Source organism: Gymnogyps californianus, chromosome 2 (assembly GCF_018139145.2).
Source record: "Gymnogyps californianus isolate 813 chromosome 2, ASM1813914v2, whole genome shotgun sequence".
Taxonomy (NCBI): Eukaryota; Metazoa; Chordata; class Aves; order Accipitriformes; family Cathartidae; genus Gymnogyps; species Gymnogyps californianus.
The window spans coordinates 145,183,809-145,210,057 of NC_059472.1; the positions used below are offsets into that span (position 1 = coordinate 145,183,809).

Below are 26,249 nucleotides of genomic sequence, written 5' to 3' on the forward strand. Positions count from 1 at the left end.
TTCTCCAGGTGTAATATTTATTAAATATGCTTCTCATTCCATGGCCAAAGAAAGCAAGCTGCCTTTACTATCCTAGGCAGAGAAATTGCTGCTATTGTTTCTGTAATGCAGAGAAATTCATGTATACGGAAAATTTAAGGAAGCAAATTGGATGTTGAGATCTACAGAACAGTGCTCACTCTACAGTAATTCAGCTCTGTAGGCTAATGGACATATTCACCTTCCCAATTTTTGCACAGTGCTGTTGTCATATATTTCAAGATAATCCTTTCTGCAACTATGATCAAATGCCAAGTTAAATGAAGTGAATGTCAGGCGGATAAGGTAGCCGGGGTGAATGTTGATAATCCAGGTACAGTTAATACCATGTGGGTAGACATATGGATGACCAGGACTTGTAATGGTTCCTTCTGGTCCAGTGAGAGTCTCTCCACATACTGTAGAGATTTAAAACACCAGGTTAAATGATATACTTATAGAAATGTTAGGCACTTATAAAATTGGTTACTTTTCTTTCTGAAATTTCATAGTCTTTTTTTCCTTGATGCATACTACACAGTAACTGATTCAGAATTTATTTCCCATTATACCATCATAAAACTTGATGGCCAACAGTTTTCAGTGTACAGGAAAATTTGGAAAGTCCCAACACTCTACACAGAAAATAACAAAAAAAATCCTTACCTGTATCTAATGGCCAGTACTCAGCTCTGAAGCCAAGGTTGGTAAGAAAGGAAGCTCTGAATTTGATATAGAGATTATTCCGTGTAGATTGCACTCTAGATGGTACAGCTGTACCACAGTATTTCTCCAAAAGAGGAGAGTCTGTGTTGTTGCCATCTCTGACCTGAAGAACAGCGTATTCAAAATATCCCATACAAATTTCTATTATATTAAAGTTTTAAGCATAAATGAATTCATAAGAACCATATAAAAGAGATCCTTAGTAAGTCAAACCCTACCCTTTCTTCAGCATGGTTTCTACTATAGGCACATACAATGCAACCTTATGACTGCCAGAGAAGCACTCTCCCACCCAAAGCATGTCAGATGGAGAAAAGCTGAGATCTTACACCCTCAACAGTAAGTGGCACATAAACCTCTGTCGTGGTTTAACCCCAGCCGGCAGCTAAGCACCACGCAGCCGCTCGCTCACTGCCCCCCCCACCCCTGGGATGGGGGAGAGAATCAGGAAAAAAAACTCGTGAGTTGAGATAAAGACAGTTTAATAGGACAGAAAGGAATGAAAAACAATGATAATGATAATAATAATAATATGACAATAGCAATACTAAAAGAATTAAACTATACAAAGCAAGTGGTGCACAATTCAATTGCTCACCACTCGTTGACCGATGCCCAGTTAGTTCCCGAGCCGCGATCCGCCCCTCCCGGCCAACTCCCCCCTGTTTATATACTGGGCATGACGTTCCATGGTATGGAATACCCCTTTGGCTAGTTCAAGTCAGCTGCCCCGGCTTTGCTGCCTCCCAGCTTCTTGCACACCTGCTTACTGGCAGAGCACGGGAAACTGGAAAGTCCTTGGCTGAAGATAAGTGCTACTTAGCAACAACTAAAACATCGGAGTGTTATCAACATCATTCTCACTCTAAATCCAAAACACAGCACTGTAGCAGCTACTAAGAAGAAAATTAACTCTGTCCCAGCCGAAACCAGGACAACCTCCAAAACCAGGTCTGTCTATTTAAAGACATCTGATACTCATCTCTGTTTATCAAAATGGTCATATCATCTTTGGAGAACCAAGAAAAGGTTTGGGATCCCATTATGAACTTGGAAAAGCTTTTAAAACTGCTGTAAGAAGTGCTTGCCTGTCAAGCAGTTCTGCTTTGGTGGAGATGAGAAGGAACATACAGATAAGAGTCTATCTACTATTCATAGTATATGTGTATTATTCTTTACCTCAATGTAGTCCGAGTCACAAGTGGTTGTATTTCGAATGTCAAAGTCGATAAAGTTAAGAATCACCACATTGCTAGCTGGCTGGGAGATGATCCACTCACAGGTCTTTGGGTGTGGGGACATCCTGGGGTAGTAAGGTGAATGGATAGTGCCTGCTCCAGACAAGGAGCCTCCACAGGCTGCCAAGAGACACCAAGAATCAGTACTTGTGATGAATGGTTTCAAGGAATGTATAATGTGATGTCTATCAAATATCACTATGAAATTAGAAGAAAACTACCCCTAAAAACCTCTTCTTACAGCATCTACTGCAGATCAGCCAAGTAGTATTAAGAACGTATTTAAAAGAACATATTGCTATAAGTATAGCATAAACATGTATATACAGAAGACCAATCTAATTGTGCCCATGAAAACTAATGGATTTGACTCATTTGTTTCACAGACACAGATAGATTTGTTGGTGTTTAAGAACTAAAAGACAGGAAAACTGAAAGTGAAAAGATTTAGGCAGAATTATAGCTACATCATCTTTGGTATGTTAGTGGTAAGTGATTTATTAGTAATAGAAGCAATGAGGGGTGCATTTCCAAGCATGCTAGGAGTGCCTACAACAGACCTACTGCAGACATCATCTTAACATTTCTAAAAGTAGCAATAAATAATAAATTGACTCTGTTTTTTTCTTTCCTTTCTTTTGAAGTTTGTCTTAAGCCCATTATATGGATAATATAGCACGGAAATGACTGAAAGTGTCCAAATTACAGATCAGTTCACTGTGCAAGTCACCAGTTCCTCTTACCAACTTGATAAGTGGCCCTGAAGCTAGCCCTGTGCACAGAAGCATCAGACTTGAACTTGATCCAGAGACTGTTGCTGGTAGAAGTGATTGGAGACGTGAGTGTACTGTGACAGAATTTGCTAATAAGAGAAGACATCTCACTGTCACCATCTCGAACCTAGTCATCAAAAAGAAAAAAAGAAAAACTTCAGATCATAAAAGCATTGGGATCTGATATCCGGATAAAATTATAATCTCACAAGAGCTGCTAAACAACAAAAGGAATAACTGTTTTACTTATTAATAAGAGGGGTAGAGCCATCACAGTAATTGGCACAAGCACATGATTTACGAGAGCTCAAAGGAAGGATAGGATGATCAGCACAGAAGACACACACGTGTGCTACTGTCACGGGACATTAGGATGAAACAGATCTTCTCAGCTTTAGTACAATTTGGGCCTATGCTTCCAAAAGTGACACCTTTAGTATGAAAGAGACAGGTAAGGTACTCACCAGTGACAGCTATGAAATTTTTGCCAGCAGTAAAATCTGCTGGGGAAAAAAAGGGGTATTTGTGATTTTCTTGCTCTGGCCATAAAGCTTCTAGTGATTTTTCAATGGCACTTCTCCAGAACAAGCACGTGTCCCATCACACCCATATATCAATGCAGCCAGACAGCTCACTAACAGGAGATGCAACTCTGAGTCCCTAAAGCAGTAAAGAGGTATACTGACGTCTTTCCACTACTTTATCCGAAGGGTCCAATGCATGATAATGACAATGAAGCTATATCAGGGAATCACTTCCAGCTTTTACCTTCTGCATTGCCACTCTACTGATCTTAATCAATTTGCTCATCAAAGGAGAAATGTATCTTATGTGTTTTCCCAGAAGTTGATTATAAATCCTTATTATGAAGGGGACTAAAAGGGAAAGAGGTATTTGCACCTCTGAACTTCAGGCCCTGAACCCACAGTCCATGGCAAAGAACAGGTGCATCCAGGGGACCAGGCAGAGCATTGGTATAGCCAAGGAGCTCTGAACACCCTCTGAAGTGCCCAAGAGGGCAGCCAACAAGCTAAGGTCCAAAAAACAGGTCCCCTGCTATTTGCCCAGGCAAAAAAATGAAATTTTTCTCCCAAAGATTCTCCTAAAAAGAAAACAGCTCTTTTCTGCTGTAGAAGTGGTGGTAGCTCATGTAGCTGGACCTGCTTTTAAATGCACCTATATGCTGTCAACCCCAAAAAAGCATTCCAGTGAAATCATTGGCAAAGCCGGGGACATCCAGCTTTCAGGTCCCCTCTCATCACCTCTTCTTTCCTCCTCAGCTGTATTCCTCTGTGGACTGGGAGAGAAGGCAGTGCCCTGGTGAGCAGGCAGTGGCTGGCCTGCTTGCCCAGCTTTGGCAATCTCCAGCTGGTGAGATGGCTTTCTGACTAACAGATATTTTTAATTTCCCTGGGACTTGAGTTTAAGGTGACAGAATTATTCTGGATTTACAGCAGAGCAACTGAGATCAGAATTTGTGCCGGAATATTTAGAAAATCTTTGCACAGCAATGAAAGTTTCCAGAAGTACAGTTCACAGGAGTTTACATTTTTTTCTTGAGCTGATTGTCCTTACATTTTTTGTTTATAAAGCCCAGTGAGTAGTGATAAAAATAACAGGTTCTCTAAACCATGTGAGTAATGTCTCCTATTGCCAGTTAGAAGGATGGCAAAGAGAAGGAGCTGTCTTGGCTAACACCTTACCTCTGTAGCACCATGTCATAGTCTTTCTTAAACAAGAAGTTTTATTGTCTCTAGTTTCTTATTGCAGATCCCTGGTCCCAGGCTGTTCCTTCCTCAGTAAGAGACTAAACATCCCTCCCTGAGCAAGCGCCTGTGAGCTGTGTCTGGCCCTTGTGGAAACTCTGCAGGTTTCCTGGTATCGCCAGGGATGGGAATAATCTGCACCTTTTCGAAGTCACAAAACAATTGTTGGAGAGTGACTTTTAAAGTGACTTAATATCCAAAAGCTATCTATCTCTCTAGCTGAACTTCATTATAAAACCCAGTGAGACAGTATTTTACAAATGCATATGTGGAAAATCAGGCCTAGATAGGAGAGCACAGTGCTTTAGTCGTACCGACTGTCCCGGTCAGAAAATGTCGGTCCTGTTTCTCTGCTCTGGGCTAAGCCACTGAGTGAGAGGGCAGGAAGAAGAGGAGGACAGAAACACAGGGAAACTGAATGGCTTGTGACTGATCAGCAAACAGCGAGGTAAATGCCTTGCTGAACTAATACAAACTGATTGCGTTCAACAGAAATGGTTTTGTTTCTCTGGCTGCTGTGAATTTAGCTGCTGTTCTGCCAGCAATTAGGCAAGAGGAGTACCAGGCCAAACAGACAAAAGCTGTCTGTTTTCATTAAACACGCTTCCCCTCTCATTTCAGAAATTAATTACACTTCATTCCAACCAAAGTCTCTGAATTAGAGGAGGAGGAAAGGGAACGATGTCAGCACAATAACATCTTTAAAAAACAGATTAACTGCATGGAGCTCACAGGGGCCTATTCCTCGCTTGGTCAAGAAGAGATTAAGCACAAAAACAAACCCCACTGCCATGTAACTGTGTAGCTGGCAGCGCGGGACCCAGCTCTGCGCCGGGGCTGCAGGGCTTGCTCCTACCTGCTTCAGCTGTGGCAGCACCTTCGCTAATCGACTGGGTGTCTGTGCCCTGTTTGTTTTACTTCTGTTTACCTCTGTGCGGTACAAGCACGCTTTTATACAGACAGCAGTATCCAGCAGTCATTCCGTGTAGGATGAGGTATTTATGACTGTATGGAGAAATACAGGCCAGGTACGACAGCAGACACCTTGAGACGTGGTGAGCCGGGGTGCAGCGCAGAGGAGCACAGGGTCGGGGTGACAGGAGAAGGGGCATGGACCACCGACATAAAGAGCTTGTCAGGCCCTGAGGGCACCACCAGGACTCACTGGCCCAGCATGGCCTCCTCTGGGGCCCCCACACCCTGCCCACAGCCCAGGAGCCTGTGTCAGCCCCCCGGGGCCATCAGTCCCTGCCCCAGCAACACTGCAGCAGGGCTGGTCTCCAGCTCCCCACAGTCCTGCCCTGCCCGGCCACGGGCTCTGCTGAGCCAGGAGCACCTGCAGGCCCATGTCCCAGCCTGACCTTGGCCCATCCCCATCCCTAGGGAGTTGCCTGATTCCTGGGGCTGCCTTGCTCCCTGGCGAGGGCAGTGGCATGGGCCCTGACTGTGAGGCCCTGCTCTGCCCCTCCGGGGAGCCCCCATGGCCTCCAGGAGCCCCAGCCTCCACAGCACCATGCCAAACCTCACCCGCGGTCAGTTAAAGAAACGCAGACGTGGAGCTGGACAAAACTGGGTTTAAGGTTAACAAAGAAAACGAAGAAATGGTAGCTAGCATACTTAAAAGGCACCATATAGTAGTAGATTTGGATATAACATTAAGCTGCAGACCAATGAAGAAAGAGCTAGGTGTAAAAGCACTTTAGCAAACATAAAAATAACCTCAAGTGGATCCTAGATAGCATCAACTACTATTGTAGTAGTAGTAGTATTACATTTTCCATATAGAAGCATTCTAACTGTACTATTATTTTTTCTATAATAATTAGATTTAGACTAATAACAATTCTTGAATTAGACTTCTAAGATTTCAATTACAGTAACAATAAACTCCCAGCTTTACATATGTATATATGTACATATGTATGTATATATAAATATATATATGGTGTGCTTCCTTTTTGCCCCAGAACGTGCTGCATAGTGGCCGTGGCAGTATTTCTATTCGTCTTACATTTGGCATGCATTTACCAAAGGTCCAAACTCCACCTTAATCACGTACAGCCGATTAAGAATTAGTGTTAAGCTAGATAGATTTTCTTGTTCTCTTATCTTTGCTTCATTCCAAATGTACAGTTCTGCTCTTTTAGCCCCTGTGACTTTTGGACCCTAATAAACTGGTATACTTAGTCCTTTGATTAACACCTATTTCTGCAGTCGCCCTTGGGACAGAAAGTGTGCAGCATGGTTTTGTACACACATGTAATCAACCTTTCATATCAACTGCTTAAAAGAAGTCACCTCAATATAATTCAATGAACAACCAGTGTGACTCTCCAGCTCCATGTGGGTGAAGTTGAGGTATATTTTTTCATCCTCTGGCTGTCTGATAATGTATATACATTGTCGGTTGTTGATATAAGGGTTAGGCCAGAAAGGCGACGTGATAACCCCTTCACTAGCCGTGTAATTTCCTCCACAACTTGGATCTGCTATATTAAGAAAAAAATATATTAGTTGAGATACTCACAAGTATGGTAACTCTTTCAGTTTAGGCTGCCTCTGTACAATGGCTGCAAATCAAAGAGGCTTTCTGTATTATTAAATAGCAAGTTTTAATTACATCAATTCGTATGCTGTTGGCTATCTTAGGAATGTAACAGACCAACCTGTAATGATGAATTTTACTTACCAGGAGATGTTGTATAGAGGATGTGGAAGCCTTTATCAGTAACTAAGTCATCAGAGTGAAAGTGAATCCATGCATATGGACCAGTGGTTTGAAGTGGGGGTGGAGATCCAGTGCTACAGTATTTACCAAGGACGGGATCTTGTGGAAGAAGACCATCTCGAATCTAGACAGAATGACAGATCAGCGTTCAGAATTATTAGATGTGTGCCACTGTGAACAGTACCAACACTCTAGCTTGGGGGCCCCAGGAGATGTTGTAGATGGTGGGTGGAGGCAAAGCTCATAGGAAGGTTCCTCCAAACACACAGGAACCAAGAAACAGACCCACCCGCATAGCTGTGATGGTGCTCCTAGGAGAGTCATCAAGGGTTTTGTAAAAGGGAAAGAAAGCATCAGGAGATCTACTGTTGAACTGTTTTCCTGAAATCATGTTCTGCATTGCACAATTTTGGAGAACATGCTATTCTAAACCAGCTTCTCATTTCCATGACTGGGTATTGGTGAATTCTGTAACCGTTACTTTGCACTTGAGAAAAAACCCTAAGCTCACACATCAAGTCATGGACTGTACTATAATATGAATCTATTAATCTTAGATCCCTTTCCTTAATAGTTTTCCTTAGGCTGATTAATTCTCTGTGGGTTGACATTCGACAAGGAGTTTGGAGACCGAACTTTGTAAGAAAGTGAAAGCTTCCCACCAGGTATTTGGCCTGAATCCCATCCTCTTTAGTCGCAAGACTTCCACTGACTTCAGTGGAGTGGGATATCATCCTCTTTCTGTTATATTGCCTGCATCTGAGTGTGCATTGATGGCTGGAATAAGTAAGTACAAATGAGCATTTCAACCCAGGATTTAATTTTCAAACAGTCCCCTTCTGTATGTACAAAAAGTTTTGAAATATCTTGTTTGGCAATAACATAGCCATAAAATGTTGTCATAATCCACAATTAAACTTTACCTCTAAATGGTCATAACTGCAACTTTCATGGTGTTCTAGGCTTAGCGTGCCAAAAGCAAATGTGATGAGGAGGCCAGGACTGGTTGAGATGGTCCAGAAACAGTCTCTGTTTACAGGATAGTTACCAGGGTATCCTGGAGAGCTTATTGAGCCGTAAGTACCCGTCAGCTCACCACCACATTCTAACAGAAAACAAACATGGAAGAGCACAGTCTTTAACACTACATGTCAGGTCAGAAGATGAATTCTCCTGTAGTGTCAAAACTAGGTACCACTTTGGGATCCAGAATAAATTCAAAAACAAAGAGCAAGCCAAACAAACCAACAAGTTACTTCTTTCTTTAAATTTTACAATTAATTCTGCAATTGAATTATAAAAACAGAACTCCAAATATTTCCTGATTTGCACAGTAAAAGAAAGATTCTTTCCCAATTACGATGGAAATATCTTTAGGAGAAAGATCAAAAGCACTGTGTTTTGGATTGGATTTACAAAATTAATCTGAATTTCTGTACTTTATAAATAGTCTCCATGCACAAGACTGTTTTAATTTTTAAAAAAATGTTAATTACAGGGAAGGCTGTTTTATATACTTGTAATAAAAAAACCCATCCCTCTCAGCATAACAGTTGGGCGTGGTAGAGTCAACTTGTGTGTTATACCTAAGGAATAGCTAGTTTGGTCACATCTATACTTCTCTCCCTCTTTGCTTTTTTTTTTCCCCCAAAAAAGATCTGTTTTCACTTTTCAGAATCCATATTCGTCAATTAGTAATTATCTATCTAATAATGTCAATTGAAAGAAAAAAACCCACCAAAAATCACATTAAAAGCATTTCAATATTTCTGGAAATAAAGAAACCATTTCCCCCCTAAATTTTCTATACTTTTTATACTCTATGGCTCTTTCAAGACACAACCCAATGCACCATTTTGTTTCTAGACAATACACAGAACACTGAAATGAGCTTGACGTTGCACAAGTTGATTTGGGGTTTATCTCTAGAAATGCACTGCCAGGCCTTCTGGAAGAATCACGCAAGTGGTGTTACCAAGAATTCAGGCAGAAATGTACAGCAAATCATACCAAAAAGCTCACAGGTAATTTAAAATCAAATTCCCAACAATCTATCATGTTTAGAAAGCATGTTTCAAACTCTGTAGCCTCTTGTAAATTGTCAGTGGCAAAAAAAGGTAACTTGCTTGCTCAAAGTACTAGATACTTCTGCGAGAAAAGAGAACTAATCAGAAGAACAGCATCTCCAGGAACACATGCTCTTTGGGGGATTCCTCACAGGAGGTATAAAACAGCCTTAAAAACCAGGAGAAAGTTATTCATGCAGAGGCCTAGAGTTGGAGTTTAAATATTTTAAAGTGACATATATGTCTACATTTCAGCCTCACTCCCTAGCAAAATACTGTCCTACTGCTCCTAATGTTTCCTAATCAAAGGAAATAACTCATTCATTTTGCTCCAAAGCCATGAAGATGCTAAATTACTTGACATTTCATCAAACTTACCAGGATCCCGAGATTCCCACTGAACAGTAAAACCTCCAGCCGTAATGTTGTGGTTTGAGTAGAACCAAAAATACAGGGAGTTGTGGGAACTGAAAAGCTCTGCAGGAGGTGAGGAGCCACAGTATTTTCCCAGCATGTGCATTGACGCTGAAGGCCCATCATGGATTTGAAGGAAGTCAGAGTTACACTCATTACTTGCCTCCAGTTGGAAGAATGGGAAAATAATACGCAGAATCTAACAGGAAGTAACAGAACAAGAAATCTCTTTTTTTCCATCTGCTGAGACACTGTTTATGCAGTAACTCTGCATAGAGCAGGTGTATTTGTTCATGCAACTGTGAGAATCTATGAGCTTTGGAGCCATTATGCCATTTCCTGAAAAGTTCCAGGTCAGAAGATATTACGGAATCTTAAGGGTCAAAAGGAAAGAGAGAAGATCGATAGGAAAGAATTTGGACAGGGAAGTTGTCTGGAAAGAGCATTATTTCTATAAACTAATAATTGAGACCATTTGCCTGTGTCTGTTATATATGTGAAATATATATACCTATATATTTCAAGCCATGTGAAAGGCTTGAAATACAGCATAAAATATTTCATTCCTGGTTTCCCATGGCAGTTTTCTCATCAGATAATTAACATTTCTCATCCTTGCTATGGTTGAAAGTATTGTCATGGGAGTTAAAAAAATGAAATCATCTTTTTTTGCACATATAAAATCAGTGTCTCATAAGCCCACTCTAGATATTTAGTGACATACACAGCTTTATGTATGTTCAGATTCCTCACTGATGTGCTTTAATATAGCTCTGCTGAAGACAGTAGTGTCTCTCAGGCTTAAAGCTGAGGATATGTCACACACACACACACATATATATATATGTAGTGCTGTATAAACCACTAGCAACCACTGGTTTATAAAACTACTTAATTCATTCCATGAAATGTCAAAAATAGATCAAATATTTAGATCCCAAGTAAGAAGTCCCATGCTAAAGTGTGAAGTAACATATTTTGTAGTTGTTATTTATAACACAAGTGGAATTGTCAGTTGTAGATCAGAATCAGAACATACAATTGAGTGCAACATTTAAAAATTAATCCTTAAAAAAATTCAAATTCTGTTATTACACAAAGCCGTTGACAGTATGAATTCAGCATTCCACATTTCTGGCACTCAGAAATCAGAAACATGAAATCGTTCTGGGGTCACTTAGCTCATAAACCAACTGTGGAGGCCATCAGAGCAGAGCTTTTCTCATGCAGCTATTCGCAGATCACATGCTAAAGCAATGTAAAAGAGGCACCTTCTCTAGCTGGTGGTAGGTGAATAAACTCTAACCGTCAGCTGCATAGGAAAAACCTTGAAAATGTAATCCAGGCAAATTCTTAGGCTAAGGAGCCTGAAGGCCTCTAAGGATCTGAAACATTCTTTTTGAAAAACTATTTATTCTGAGGGGATTGGACCACAATATTGGAATGTGTGGCATGAAGAGGGTCACGTTTGCTCTGATGAGCTGAGGGGTCCTGCAGAGTGAGGGTTTCTTTAACCTGAACTCTATTTTACCTTGTTGGGATTAGTTTGAATAACCCAAGCGCAGCTGACCCCGCTGTTGTACCGCTGGCTGTTTGGGTTATTAGGGTAACTGAAAGTTCCCCTGGAGCCTGAGAGATATCCTCCACAAACTGCAGAAAGAGAGAGAAAAATTAAACAGATTAATTTGTGCTATCACTATACAGACTTAAACAAAACCTTACTTTCTTGCATAGCTTTGGCTTCCTAAACATTTAAAACAAGGGTGAAAGATACTTCTATAAAAGACTCCTCAGGATTTCCTCTAAAGTGGAATGACATCACAAAAAATGAGCAAAATTACTCCCTGAGAGAAAAGTAGTTCCTGGAAAAAGAAAAAAGATTTTCAGCTGGAATATGTGGATACTGCCAAAAGATGTTGATTCTGTCTCAGGAAAATGTCCATAAACTAGTTTGTTTTCAGAAGGCTACCTCCAGATCGAATCTTTAAATTTTTCACCTACAATGAAATAACATTTTGAAGCTAACATGATATAAAATTGTCTTTCTCACTAGTGGTGCATCATAGGAGTTATCCTTCAGATGTTTTATTGTCCCATTTATTCTTTTTGGTCAGATTTCTGGGCCTGATAATACCTCTCATGATATGCCGTGGTCTCTTCTCTCACTGAGCCATTCAATGAATGGGAGCTGTGAACTGGGAATCCCAAACAGCTACAGAAAAATATGTCTGTAGAGTACCCAAAATACAATGCACATATAGCTACAGTGTACAACAAGTAGCTGTAGTTTAACATTGAACTGATGCTAAAGAGATATTCGATTCTCAGCAAACTGAAGTATTTTGTTTCAAGGAGTGGTAAAAAGAACATAATTTTGTTTGAAGTGTCCATCTAAAACATCTCACCATTTCTCAACCAGATTTAGAATTATCATGTCATAAAATGTATTCTTTTTCCCTTGATTAGGAACTAAAACAGGATTTGATATATTATAATTTCTCACTGGATAAAAACTGGTTTTCTATCCCTTCTATTATGAATGGTTAAAAATCAATTTTTTTTCCACATGTGCTTAATAATAAAACATTACTGCTTAGATATTTAAGGAAAATAGGAAAGAGCCTGAAGTAGCTCTAAAATAGAGCAGATTTCACAGAGGCTCAGTGAAAGTTTTACATTCTGTATTCTGTGAAAAGTTAATCTGCTTTCCTCACAGCAACCTGCAATAAATACGAGCCATCTGACAGATGGTTGCCACAGGGACGCTCACTGGAATGCTATCCTGACCTTGTTTAATTAAAATTAACGGCAAAAAAATCCCAAACAAACAGAAAAAGTGATAAAGGCAGGACCGTGCAGTCGCTCTATAAAACTCAGAGTCCCCAGTTTTCAGGGATAACATTTCTTTCATTAAATTTCTGTTTTAAAACCTTTTCTGGCTTTTCATCTTGACTAAAAATGTCAGGACCTCTCAGCTTTGCAACAAATGAAATAGTGTGCACAAAAGAGAAACATTAATATATTCTCTTGTAAATCTGCTCTCCTTATATCGGGTCCTCTTTCCCAACCAGCTTACCAGACCACTTTCTCAGGAACAGAGATCTGATTTTAGGATGTCTGGCGTCTAGTCAAGGCCAGTGGGCCTGCTAATCAACTTCATTGTTAAGCTCCTACTGCTAAACAAAGCAGCTATAAACAAAACTCATGGAAAACTCAAACTTCAAGGGACTTTGGATTGAGATCTGTAATCCACTGAGAAGAGGGCTGGTTTCTGCCATCATAACTTCATTCTTATTCACATATTAATCATATACACCAAGCATCTACTCGCTGAAGCCTGGTGGCCCATTTCTCCTGGGGAGGAGGTCCTGGCCGTACCTTGCTGGGCAGTCTGGCACTGTGGTCCTGTCCAGGCACTGGTGCACTCGCAGGAGTAGCCGTTGACCCCATCGGTGCAGCTGCCCCCATTCTGGCACGGGTTGCTAATGCATTCATCAATGTTCTCCGTACAATTAGGGCCTGTCCAGCCCTCATTACACAGGCAGAAGTATCCAGAGATCATTGCCTATGGGCATAAGCAAATGCCATAGCATTGTCATAAGCAAACTTAATGACCATGGATCACCTAAAGGAATCAACGTAGGTGGCAGAAAGACTGATATTTACACTTATTTTATGTGGAGATACCAGAGCAAAGAAATAGAACCTTTGGAATTTAATGGCCTTGATGGTCACTGGTGAATGCCAAAATAAACCTGAAGCCTAATCAGATTATCTAGCTCTTTGCTTTTTCTATTAAGTTATTTCTTTGCGGGGCTCTTTCCAATTACTGTCTCAAAAGTCAAAATCTGTATTCATTTACCCATTCAGAAAAGTGTTTGCTTGGCTTTGAAATGATCACCCTAGAAACAAGTCAACCATATTATCTAAACCTTATAAATAGCAAGTCAAGATAACAATGGTTTATAAATCATTTCTCTCAAGCCTGTTCTCTGGGAAGTCTGCACTGCAGTTATGTGGGCTGTTAACTTTCATTTTCACTCTGAGAGATGTTAAATGGGGACAATTTCATTGCCTTCTCTGCATTATTCCTTATTCTACATGTCTCTTTTCCATTTCATTTGTCTCAACCTTTACTACTTCTCCTTATAATCAAGTCTTTCTATATCTGTAACTGTTTTAATTTTGTATGTCCTCTTTCCTTATATTTCTTGTTTTATAGACACGATTTTTACAGGTAAAGCAGAACATGGTATTCCAAGGTACTGGCTAACAATCCCATCTTTGATGACATACAATCAATGTGCTCTATTCTCTGTTTCCTTTTGCATTCTCTGTTCATGTCCTCTGTGTCCTGAACAGAGATTTTCAGTATGATGGAAGAGGATTTTGATGTGTATTTACGGCTCCGAGTGCTGCTTTAGAAGGCAAAAAGGTGCTTTCTGATCTGCATTGCCTGATATATAATTAACATTACATCTGTCATTACGCTGGCCAAATACAGCTCTGCTGATCCTCGATTTTATTAGATGCTTCTGTAGTCCCATTACTGAAGTATCTGACTGTGTTGTTATCTTTATGTAGTAGTTTGCAGCCATGATTGCCTACGGTTGTATGTTAGGATATATTTCGGGGAAGACATCATATCTTTTAATAGACTGACTAAAATAAATAGTTTCTAAATAGTCAGAAAAAGTAGATTAGATCTGGGCACAAAAGGCCCTTTAAATATCTGAGTGAAAAGACAATAGGTACCTACAGAAGAGAGAGCGAGGAATGCTGGTAAGGGGTGGAGTGGAGGTGAGGGGATCATCTCCTTTCACACAGAAAATGGGAAAAGGGAAAGGTAACATATCATAGAATCATAGAAATATTTAGGTTGGAAAAGACCCTTAAGACAATCAGATCCAACCGTTAATCTAACACTACCAAGTCCAAATCCTATGTCCCATTTCCCCTCTGCCTCCCAGGATCATCAAAAGGAGGATATCCGCAGACCATTGTGGTCAAATGAGATCAGACTACTGGAACAACAAATTTACCATTTGTGAACATTTCTCCAAAATCATCGTCATAAATATCCTCCACGACAGAATTATCAAAATCCCCAGGTCTGCAGCGTGGACTTTCCTGAGCACAGCACACCTCACTGGGGAAGCCAAAAGGCCTTCACAGGGTCCAGGTGGACAAACTAAATCATCGCTGTGCATGAGAATGAATTCACACCACCAATCAGTAAAGGTCAAACCACTCGGCTACCAGCAGGAGTACAACCAATTCCCATGAAGCACCCTTTCCATATCCATATAAACAGCCTGAGACTCCAGGAGGGCTCTCACAAGATCAGTCTAGGAAAACATAACTAACTGTACTGGATATTAGCAGTCTGAAGGTCAGCAGAGGTACTAGGTTTTTTGTCATGGGTAACTCCTCCATGATCCAAGGTGGTAAATTACTTCCCTGTCCCAGCAGGGACAGCCATTCATCAATTCTCCCCCACCAGCACCAGCATCCCATCGCTAGCCTGGGGTCCTAGCTACAACCTCTCAGGTTATTAGTGCCAAGACTGCTGCCTCTACTTCAAACACAAAGAAATGGTTTGTGTGCCCTGAAACTCACTTTGTTTTCCCCAGGTGTATCCGTTGATCTCCCACTCCCCACTGACCTTGCCTCATTACCTTTAGTATGTCTGCACTCAGCTTTCAGTCTCACCAGTCTCCCTGTTGTTACTGGTTACAACTACATAATGTCGTCACTAACTGCGAGGAGCCCAGCACTTACCAAGCACTGCCCATTTGCACAAGGGTTTTGCAGCTGACAGATATCGCTGAGAGGAGAGCACCCGTTCGGCCCATATCCACTTCCAGTGTACCCAGATGGGCAGGAACAAAATGGCATTGGCCCTTGGGAGATGAGACAAGATACAGAAAGTAAGTCGGTCCTTGTTACAGTGCCAATACCAATGACAGTAAAGGTCCATGATATTTTGAAGCAGAGTCGTTATATAATTCTAACTTATTTGATCTTTTGACAACTTCCCTGGTCAGTGCCCAGTCTGACCATGGAAAGATCCCTAGTGTTGCTTTGCTATGGGTACCTGAGAGTCCAAGGTCACCTTTGCGGGAAGTGGTAGGAATAGTCAAAGGGTATTTATGGATAGGAGAAGAATAGTAAAAGCAGCTGAAATTGGAAAACCGCATCAAAGAGAAATGGTGAAGATCTCTACATTTTTCTGATGAAATCTGCTCTTTGGCGGAGCCTAAATCTATTTCTGTCATTGTTTGTGGAAAGGCCTGCTGGCTTTAGCCAACCTGCCTGTAAACTCCTTTGGGTGAGGCAAAACTGACTGTGGAGAAGGGGCTGCAAAATCTAAATATGTTGCTACAAAGTGGATTCAGCCTAACCAAACCCTCCTTGAGATTCACACTGGTATTACTTACAGTCCTTAAGAGAGCATCGTACCTGGAGCTGAGGTACAAGTAGCCAAAGGATGGCACCCTCCATTATTTATTGAGCAGATATCAACCTGGGTACAAGTTTGTCCATCTCCCTCATAACCTGTTCAGAGGTAAATCTCAGTTAGTCTGTAACAAACTATGTTCTCTGAGAATCAACAGCAAAACAGTCATCTGGTGAGAAAAAGACTAATTTATGGTGTAAAATCATAGTCTTCTGCCGTTAAAAAGAAAAAGTTGAGATAGCCACTGAAGTAAAACTTGCCATATTTATTGTGGTTCCTACATTGCAGGGATGGATTCTGATTGTAACTAAATCCTCCCATGATTTTAGAAAAAAAGTATATTAGTGCTAGCCAAATATAGGTGAGGTTAGTGAGGCCATAGAAGGTCAGCTCTCCCAGCCACCATGTGCTGCCCTCCCTATGCGTCTGCACCCAGCCAGCCCCAACCATCTCCAGGCTTCCCGCTGTGTGCCAGAGCTGCCCTTGGGTCTCAAAGACAACATCCACCTCCTCTCGGGAGGCTCAGCAGGACCAAAGCACTGCAGCACGACTCTGCACGGCCAGAGCTGAGGTCCACTGCACCACATCAAAACTTGTCTGAGGCCACGTCTCCAGCATGGTGATAGCCCTTCAGCGCTCAGTAACTGAGAGCCTTCACTACCTGCAGTCTATTGCCATTTAAATAGCAGTTGAAAGGTCAATTAGAAACACTTTTTCCTGCTAGTATTTCTAGTATTGATAGCATGCATTTCATAAAGCATTTTAAATCATAAACCACAAATTATAAAGATGCAAGTCACAACTTCCACTGCTTGACCTGTACTGCAATGGAAACACTGCCTTCTTAGACAGCATTCAGAGCGTGACAATTATCAAGGCTTTTTTTAAGACAGACAATACAGCTGATTTATGGCACACAGGATACTCTTTCAATTAATACAGACAATGAAATTACTATCATAATTACGCAATCCTTGTTTCCCATTAATGATCTTATAAAGGAAGTACTTCGTCAAATCAAGGCTCTAACACTGAAAAGGGCTACCTAGTACAAGAGAAACACGTTTCAGAGGATCATCATTAGAGAGAAACTCTACAAAATGTTCTTTAATAGCTGAAGCAGCTATTTGAATATACTTAGACTCTGCATTCTATATTACAGTATTGCTTTGTGTATGTGATACTTCTTTATATAAAACCAATCTTCAGCTTCTTAAGTCTACCATAAAACAGGCTCAGATGTGTTGAACCTTCATCTTTTAAGCCTTTCCATAGTTTTATCAACAAAAATATCCATTTTACCTGGTGGACAGAGCCCACAGTGGAAGGATCCCATTGTGTTGATACATCGAACCATCGGCGCTGTCGAGCAGCCTCCATTATTACTTTCACATTCATCAATGTCTTGGCAACTGTAGCCATTTCCTTGCCAGCCTAAAAAGAAGCACAGGAAAGACATTAAAACAGAAAATGCCTGGCCTTTTCATCTTCTTCTTTGACCAGATCTTTTCATAGAGCAGAAAAATATGACTTTTGAATTTTACTTCATTAACACGAGAGAAGACCTGTTCCTCTCATAACTGATGAAAATTAATACTGGTCTGCAAAATAGGTTACAAACACAACAGGGTGGAGATGTGTGTGCAAGAACATTTTATTTTAACTGTATTCTGGGTATTCCAGGATCAAACACACTTTGACCTAAAGAGGAGGCAGTTCTGGTCTAGTGCACACATGTACAACTTGCAGCAAAGCTTTATCATAATTCTGGTTAAATACTTCAAATACTCCTCCTATACACACCACCTACCCAACTCAGGAAGAGGAATCATAGGTTATATGGCTTGAGGGGACAATTAGATTTTTATATCGCCTTAGAGCAGTGAGCATAAGGATATGAAAGTACCTCAGACCTGTCACATGAAGGTAATAGGACATGATAGACATGAAGGTACCTATGGACATGAGGGTACATCAGACCTACTTAGACGCTTAGTTTAGGATGGGATAAATCATGCGTTAGACTCCACTGCCTGCGTTACCTAGATAAGACATAACCTGCAGGCATTTATTCTCTAGAATACAGACTAAAGCATTTCATGGAGTTACTCTCACCTGGATCCCGTGTCTGTGCTTATGACATACAGGCAGTACTACCGACTGCCACCCCCTCCCACCTGAAAGTGTGGAAGGCCGTGATACCTGTGGGGCAGGGACCACATGAGTAGGAGCCTGGCGTGTTGTGGCACTGCACAAGCGGATTCTGCGAACACGGACGATTAGGGAGGCTGCATTCATCTATATCAGCACTGCAGGCAGGGCTGCCAGGAGGGGACATCCAGCCAGTGTCACAGATACAGCGGTACTTGGGCTGCCACAGCAAACATCACATTACATATTTAAGACAGTTAGAACAGTCAAGAAAAGGGCAGGAGGAGTTCATTTTATAAAATGTCTTTTAAACTATAGCAAGAAAGCTTTCAGAGCATTACATGCTTTGCACATTCTGTTTTATAAGTTGCTTTGGTAGTTTTCTCAGTCTATTTCTTCCTCTGAATTTACCTATTTAGATTATGGGAGCAACAACAGGCTCATTCATTATGTTCATAAAAGAAACCTGTAATTTACCCCAAAGATCCCAGAAGAAATGAACTGCAATTATGAGCTGCACATAAACATAATTAAAAGTCATCAACTTGCTTTGCAACCAGGGTAAACAGATCAGTGTAAGCAATCTGAAATCAGCTTGGCTGTTTTCTTTTAAGCGAACTGTTCAGTAACCTGTGCAATGTGCAGTGACGACATTAAATCGCAAATATATGTTTTCTTTAAGGAAAACAGTTTTCTCTCTAGTAAAATTTACTAATGGTCAGATTTCAGTATTTATCTAGCTTTGGTCCAATTAAAGCTAATGGGAGCTTTATTGTTGACTGTCACAGGAGCAGACACTGTTAAGCCAACACTGAACCCTTCTGAAAAGCTTTCTCCACGAAAAATGTGCAGAAAACAAGTGATGAGTTGTGAAAACTTTTACAAATTGAGCAAAGAAATTATTTTATAGCATAGCATGAAGAATATGTGGCATGTCTGAAATGGTGTATGGGTGTATAGGAGTGTTAAGGAGCACAGGCTTGGCAGGGTAGTTTTGGAGGGCTGCTCTGAGTGGAAAGAGCCAAAGCTGGCATGTTCCGTATGTCCCTTTGGAGTGAACACCTTGTACCCAGATTTTCTCCCAAAAAGAATGAGCTGGCTTGCTCCAGAAGACTGTTCAAGTGTATGCTAGCATCCTTCCAGTGCAGATGCTTGGAGAGCGTCCGGAGTCAGAGACCAAGTCCAACTAACAGTGAGGAGAACCCAAGACGAGCAGCAGCCACCCCAGCCACTCTGCAGCCCTGGTGGCTCTCAGGCCACTGACAATAATGTTCCACATGTATGCCTTTTCCCAGGAAAAACAAGATTCATGATGTTTGTCCTTCTTAATCATTTAAGTAATAAAATATTCTAGCAACTTAGAACTCCCCAAATAATGAACAGTAAGAATATTATGCTTCAAATAAGACTTTGACTTATTCAAAGAATATTCCCGAGCTCTCTATGAATGTAGTAGTAGATCTGATACTGTGACAAGTACCTCTAACAAGACACAAGGCATTTTCAATTATTTCTGCTGTCCTTGGGACAACAGAGAGGTTAGGTTATGTCGTACAGTGGCATTTCTTGCTGTTTTTCAGCAGCAGTGTGTGCTACAGTTTTGTGGTGCTCAGCATTATTTGTTGCTTATTCATGCTGTGCTGTATAATGAGACTTATACGTTGTTCCTTACCTTGTTGGGCTCATCCCTGTCTGCATCTATGCAGATGCCATGCCCACAGAGTGTCTCAGATCCTCCCTGGCAGTCATCAAACTTCAAGGCACAGTGAGGCCCATAGGTTTCTGGAGTACAGGAGCAGCTAATGGTGAAAGCAGACAGAAAAATCAAAATGTTGTCTTTATATAGCAATTAAAGATCACATATTGCCATAGTAAAAGATCATTTCCCACTCTTAATTATGTGGTGTACCTTATGAAATCCGTCTATTTAGCTATACTGACAATCCCATTAATAATCATGCACAGACGCAAAGCTCCTGCTCAGGAGATACTCAAAAATCACGTGGGATTTGTGCATATCCATGACTGTCTGACCCTATGGGAGAATCCACAGCCTTCTATTACATTCGTAAGTGCAAATCCAGAAAAAAAGAAACATCTAACATGACACTTCAGCAGAGCATGAGCCTGGAAATCCCCACTTGTGTCAGAGAGCACCTAAACCTTGTGTTTCACTTTATGACCCTCATATGATGCCAAGTGCCTAAAACCCTACCTCTAGCAATACGCAGAAATGCCACGTCTGGCCTGTCCCAGGGAGCGGGGTACCTTCACACCCACACCTCAACACACGGCAGCTGCTCTCTCAGCAGCAGCCCAGCTTTCAGGTGAGTGTGGCAGGCAGGAGGAGGCATTTGGGGCTTATGGGGTGGGAAGAACAAAGTAGTGGGCTGAAGGGAGGCATTCTACAGGGGGGATCTGGCTTGCAGGCTGCCAGCTGCATCATGTTGTTATTTATAGGACACACCTTAGTCACAGCACTGTACGTACGCAGTGGAACTGAAATTGGGAAGTTCTAAGCCATTGGGTAACATTTCCCTTTTCTCTGACCCTTTATTTCCACATGGACCAAATCTGAGGCTCTGAAATACAACTGAAAGGACCTAAACCTACAGAAAGCCTCCTATCAGTTCACTAGCTTTTTATTAAAGTGACTGTGAGACACTTATTTGGATGCAAGTTATATGCTGCAATGTCTGTTGATGTCTGCTTCTCACAGAGACATATGGCAGGTACACACCCCTGTTGAATTACTTGTAAGCTGGCTAACGAAAACTACTCTGTAAAGGCATTTATCTGTAGAATTTGAATCAGGGTTTTCCAGTGCAGCTGATCTGAACCTTGGAGCAATTTATTAATAAGCTGCTAGTGTACCTGCCAGAGTGTCACGTGCTCAGTTGAAATAGCAGTTTGATAAGCCAATTGCAGGTAACTAAACGCTGCACTCAGGACAAGCAACCTGGATGAACTTAGACTTAAAAACCCCACAATAGCTTAATGCTTAACTCCAGTCTGCAGTACTGTAAGACAGCCTGTTCATTATTGTAAGAGAGGGCAGATAGACCAACACCATCTCGCCGGTGCAGTAGCTCAGCCTGGGCAAGCACAGAGGCAACAGGTCAGGGAACCAGATCACCTTTGTATGCTCAAAGTACATTCAGAGCTTCATGTTCAACTCCAAAGGACACAGCAAGGCAGTCCGACCAGCTCCAAAGGAGGAGCAAAATGGCACTGTCTCCTGCCTAGTCTGGCAAAGATTAATCTGCTACCCGTCTGAAGTTGCTCAGAGAACAGCTTCAAGAAGTAGGTCACGCTGCAAGGACCTTCAGCCAAATTGCAATGCACTGCTGCTCGGCACTGCCCTGGTTCTCTCCAATCGCTGATGGCACGTTGTGATGAGGCGCCCGTTATTTTCGTTCTGACGCAAAAGTCTGATAGACTTGGGGACTCTCACAGCCTTTCATCCAACTGATGCAATGTCCCATTAAGGTTCTGATTCAGGAAGGCGTTTCCTGGATACCTGCTCTTTTTCCTCATACTTCAGTGCTTTCCTGAATTACAGCTTGAAGCATGCAGGTAAAGAATCTGAACAGGGAGTGAAGACTGAGTTATGTTCCATTTCATGGTACCTAATCCAGTACTGCCCTTCACCTGGTGTTATCTCTGGGGGCTATGGAAAGTTAAATATCACCCTTTTCTTCACCTGCAGTCCACGCTGGTGTATATAGCTACACCAGAGCAGGAGTGGGGTGACCTGGCCTGCTGCATCCCAGAAAATTTAGCAGCAATGTTCTCACAGTTGTTGAAAAGAGCTGTATCATGCTCTGTCTGGGGATGGATTTAGCATCTGGGGAGTACTCAGAAATAAGTAAGACAGTACGTGAAGGGAGACTGTGAAGACAGTACAATGGGGTTGGGGAAAGGACTAAACAAGAATCCTGAAGGTGTAATGCAAAAGCAGTAATATTAAGATTTGGATGACTTATGAAGAGGTCTTAGTTCATTTCAGGAAGCACTGATTCAGCAAGTACCAAGGAGGGCAAGAATTACATTGGGGAAAACACAGGAATCATGACTGTACTAACACAATGACAACACTTGGAGAAAGGCTTGTCCTCTCAAACCTTAATTTAGTCACACACTTGTACACCACATCTCTGAGCACAGTAAGAAACAACAAGTAAAGGCAGGGTGCTTTGTGTGTCGTTTCCTTGACAAATGTCTGTGTTGGGGACAGCTGCAGGCAAGCTAGAAACATCCTTTAAAATCAAAGAAAAGCTGACAGGAAGCATCACATACCAGTGACATCTCAGCAGGCTCTGTGTTAATGCTGAAGTGTGAGGAGCACTGCAGGAGAACTTCCCTTGTGTGAGGTTCTTCCAAGAACTGACAAAGCACTATAAGCCAGTGTTACGCCAAGCAAATATTTGTGGGGGCTAAGATTTTCATGCTGAAGCAGGAGACAAAATGCTTTGCAGAAAGCTGTGGCGTGCTCTCCAGCCTGCTTGTTCCCATTGCACAGGGATAGCTTTGTATTATATCTGAAAGTTATTTATTTACCAGATTATTTGACATTTTGGAAAATAAGACACAGAACGTTCAGGCTGGCTTGCCCTGTAAACAAGACCATGTTTCCTAAGGAGCTCGGCACAGCCAGAGAAGGATATGCTCCAGGGACCTCATGTCTATGGGGGCCCGCACACGGGCAGTGCAGGCACCCTCCTGGCCAGCTGGCTGCAGACAGCATTTCTCCTCCCTTTCTGCCTGGCAGCACTGTGCACTGCTTTCGCTGCTGCAGTCTCAGCAGCGCCCGTATTTCAGAGTTATGAGGTGTGCTGGGAATGCCAGTGATCAAGGGTGCCCATATGTTCAGGAGGTTTCCAACAACTCAAAGCCTTTGCTGGGCCGAAGCTGTTCACCTCCTCACTCCCTTTGGTCTCAAGGGGTAGGTGATAACAGAGGGATGATAACGTGGCTGTGCTAGGTGGGCATGTTGGCGAGTGCTGGTTACAGACCAGCATGCCACATCTCACCGCCCCATCTACATTCCATGGTGCAGTAAATTTCCATTAAAGCATCTGCACCTACAACAGAGGGCCGGGTCACTGGACCCAGTTTCCAATTTGCAGCCTTCTTCCCCAGCATGGCTGTGTGATAAATCTGGTTCTTGCTGCTTTTCTTGTGTCAAAGCAGGCAATGGCTTCAGAGGGCCTTCTGTGTCTGCGGTGGGCTCGGTGTACAGTGTATTAAGGATTTTATATTCTCTCAGATTGCAAGGGGTTATAGTGCATAGATACTAAACAGACTTATTCCTAGAACTTGTGCTGCAGGTGTGATACGGGATACAAAAATAGCAGAGTATTTTACACAGGATTTTTGTGTCTAATTTTGAAAAGTTACCTGTAGCTGCCTGGTGTGTTCACACAAGTGGCTCCATTCTGGCAGCCTAATGCTGTTCCAGCATAAATCTGGCATTCATTAACATCCACTGAACACAGGAGGCCCTAAGATGAAATGGAAAACCAGTTTATTTTCCAAATAACTAGAAATGAAGCAAACCATGGAGCCAATGTTTAATATAGTTTCCAAAGATATACAAACCCTGGGCTGCTATCAACACAGCTTCCCTTATGAAACATTATAACAAAACTCTATTTCTCAGCTGTGTTTCTGTGACCCTGGTTATCAGTCAGATGGGGGATAAAATATTTCAGATGTTTGCAGAAAGCATATGGACAGCATAGTACTGTCATCCCCCCTACTTTCCAACTTGCTAGCAAAAGGCTCAGAAAACTTGCTTTCAAACTGTTTCTATCAGGAGACACTGTTTTGTTAAGCTGAAAGCATAGCAATTTTGATCCAAATCTTGCTGGGACAACTTTCAAGTTGAGAGCCTTTGAGAAGAAGATATAACTTTTACATGTTAGTGCATGTAACAGCAACATTAAAGCCTTTGCCAGTAAAGTCTTTGGATTTAAAAAACTCAGAATGGGATTGATTACTTACACCCCCATTTGTCTTATTTGTTTGAGCTTGAATAAATATCCTTCCCTTCCCCTATTCTCTCTCTATCCTTGCGTAAGATCAACAGCAAGGCATGCAGTTCAGTTCACTGCTCAGCAAAAAACAAAGACTAATTTTCTGCTGTGAGAACTGCCAAGCATCACTGACTTCATGGGCCATCGCCCACGTATAACAGTGCAGGGTCTGGCCCAATGGTTTGGGCCTTCTTTTTTTGGTATATATTGATATTGTTGAGAAGCAAAAGTGTTGCCCTTCAACCAAACAATGAGTGTGATACTGCTGATTTGCTGTTCAGTATATCTCAGTCTGTCCTGAGCAACCTTAAAATGCTATGCTTCATCACAATTACACTAAGCCAGGTGTATCCTTACAGTTAAAATACACACTCGGTATTCAAGGAGGCTAAAGACTCACCTGCCAGTTGCTGGGACAGAGGCAAAAGAAACCATCCAGCAAGTTTACACAGGTCCCTGAGTTCTCACAGGGGTTACTAGTGCAGGCTTTCCCCTGAATAGCCTGAAACCCAGGAAAAGAGCAGAAAATGAGATTCCTGCTTATTTGGTGTTCCATTCGCATTTACTTTCAAGACAAACCTTTTTTTTTCTTTTTTTTTTTCATTCTTTCTTGGGTTCACGCCCCCCCCTTTTTTTTTTCAGCTAGCTTGATTTGTAAAGGTTTTGAGCTGTTTCGCTTATCCCTGTACAAAATAATGGCTAATATGATTGGTCTTACACAGGTTGGCCGGCTGCAAGCACTAGGATGAGAAAAGCCCTGTAAGAAGTAAATATTAATAGAGACTGTTCTTTGGCAGCAGACTGTGAGTCTAGATGGAGGGTTATCTTGTCTTCTTGATTCCATGAGTGACTCATCTGACAACTGCTTTTACTGGCATCTGTAGCCGTGGCTTGTCACAAGCTCAGTGGAGAAGCAGGTGACAGTTGAAAATTAGCTATTTCCAGTACAATATAAAATCCAGTTTGAATTCTTCAGTCTTCGTCTTGACAGATCAGTGAAGGAAGAGTTTACTTCTCCTCGGTATCTAGTTGTTGTTCTTGAGTCTACAACTGTTTTTCCTTTAAGGAATGCAGGCTCCTACACAGTTTATATTTTGTAAGAAGGCATTTCACCTCCTCCACAAATCTTGGCTTTTTTTTACCTCCTGTTACCAAAAAAAGTTTTCCTGAGTAGTGCATGAGAGGAAATAAATCATTTAGCTATTTAATCTTTGTAACCTCACTTTATTTACTTGGGGCTGGGTTTTTCTTTTTTGATCTCTAGTTTGCTTCCCATTTACTCACCTGCTCTAAGCTTTGAAGTTTGTTGTCAAGACTCACGATCTGCAAGAAAAATGCAAATTACATTGTGCTTGGTATGAGAGTGACCACAGAGGTACGTGCTGGATGCTGGCAGGCTAACAAAATATTTTGAGAAAAGAGAATCACTGGTATGTGAAATCAGGTGACAATCAGGTTCAAATCAGGCCCCATTCACTGGGATTTTGGTGTTTTAGGCTGTTCAGAAAATGACAGCTTAAATGTGTCCCAGTTTGGTTCCAAAAAGCAAGACTCAGTCTTGTGAAGATGTATTCAGGTGCTCAACATTGAGAACGTGAATATTCCAGCAGGACTGTTCGGGTGCTCGCCTGGACGCGAAGGACGGAGGTCTGAGACAGTACACCGAAAGCCAAGAATAGGTTCACCATATCTCAGTGGGTTATAACCACAAACAGCAAGCTGAAACTGAATCAGGGAATATGATGGATACCTATTAGCACAATTTCCCTGAAGGGAGGTGTCTTAGGCTATCAAATATTTTCCTGTAAGGAACTTGTGGCAACACTGTAACAAAAGACACTTAAAACAAGTCAGACAAAGGTTTCAAAATC

General features: G+C 41.7%; 1 protein-coding gene across 1 annotated transcript in view; it reads right to left on the minus strand.

Moving 5' to 3' along the window:
• Positions 1-26,249, minus strand: part of CUBN (cubilin) — a 148,300-nt gene that overhangs the window by 120,725 nt on the left and 1,326 nt on the right. The window contains exons 4-21 of the mRNA XM_050915645.1: positions 25,663-25,701; positions 24,779-24,880; positions 23,741-23,844; positions 20,013-20,139; positions 18,392-18,560; positions 17,492-17,623; positions 16,192-16,287; positions 15,511-15,632; positions 13,108-13,294; positions 11,261-11,379; positions 9,694-9,928; positions 8,173-8,354; positions 7,211-7,373; positions 6,820-7,010; positions 2,726-2,882; positions 1,924-2,102; positions 685-847; positions 221-437 (exon numbers count right to left, since the gene is read on the minus strand). Of these exons, the coding sequence (XP_050771602.1) occupies positions 221-437; positions 685-847; positions 1,924-2,102; positions 2,726-2,882; positions 6,820-7,010; positions 7,211-7,373; positions 8,173-8,354; positions 9,694-9,928; positions 11,261-11,379; positions 13,108-13,294; positions 15,511-15,632; positions 16,192-16,287; positions 17,492-17,623; positions 18,392-18,560; positions 20,013-20,139; positions 23,741-23,844; positions 24,779-24,880; positions 25,663-25,701 (2,684 nt within the window). The remainder of the gene's footprint in view (positions 1-220; positions 438-684; positions 848-1,923; positions 2,103-2,725; positions 2,883-6,819; positions 7,011-7,210; positions 7,374-8,172; positions 8,355-9,693; positions 9,929-11,260; positions 11,380-13,107; positions 13,295-15,510; positions 15,633-16,191; positions 16,288-17,491; positions 17,624-18,391; positions 18,561-20,012; positions 20,140-23,740; positions 23,845-24,778; positions 24,881-25,662; positions 25,702-26,249) is intronic.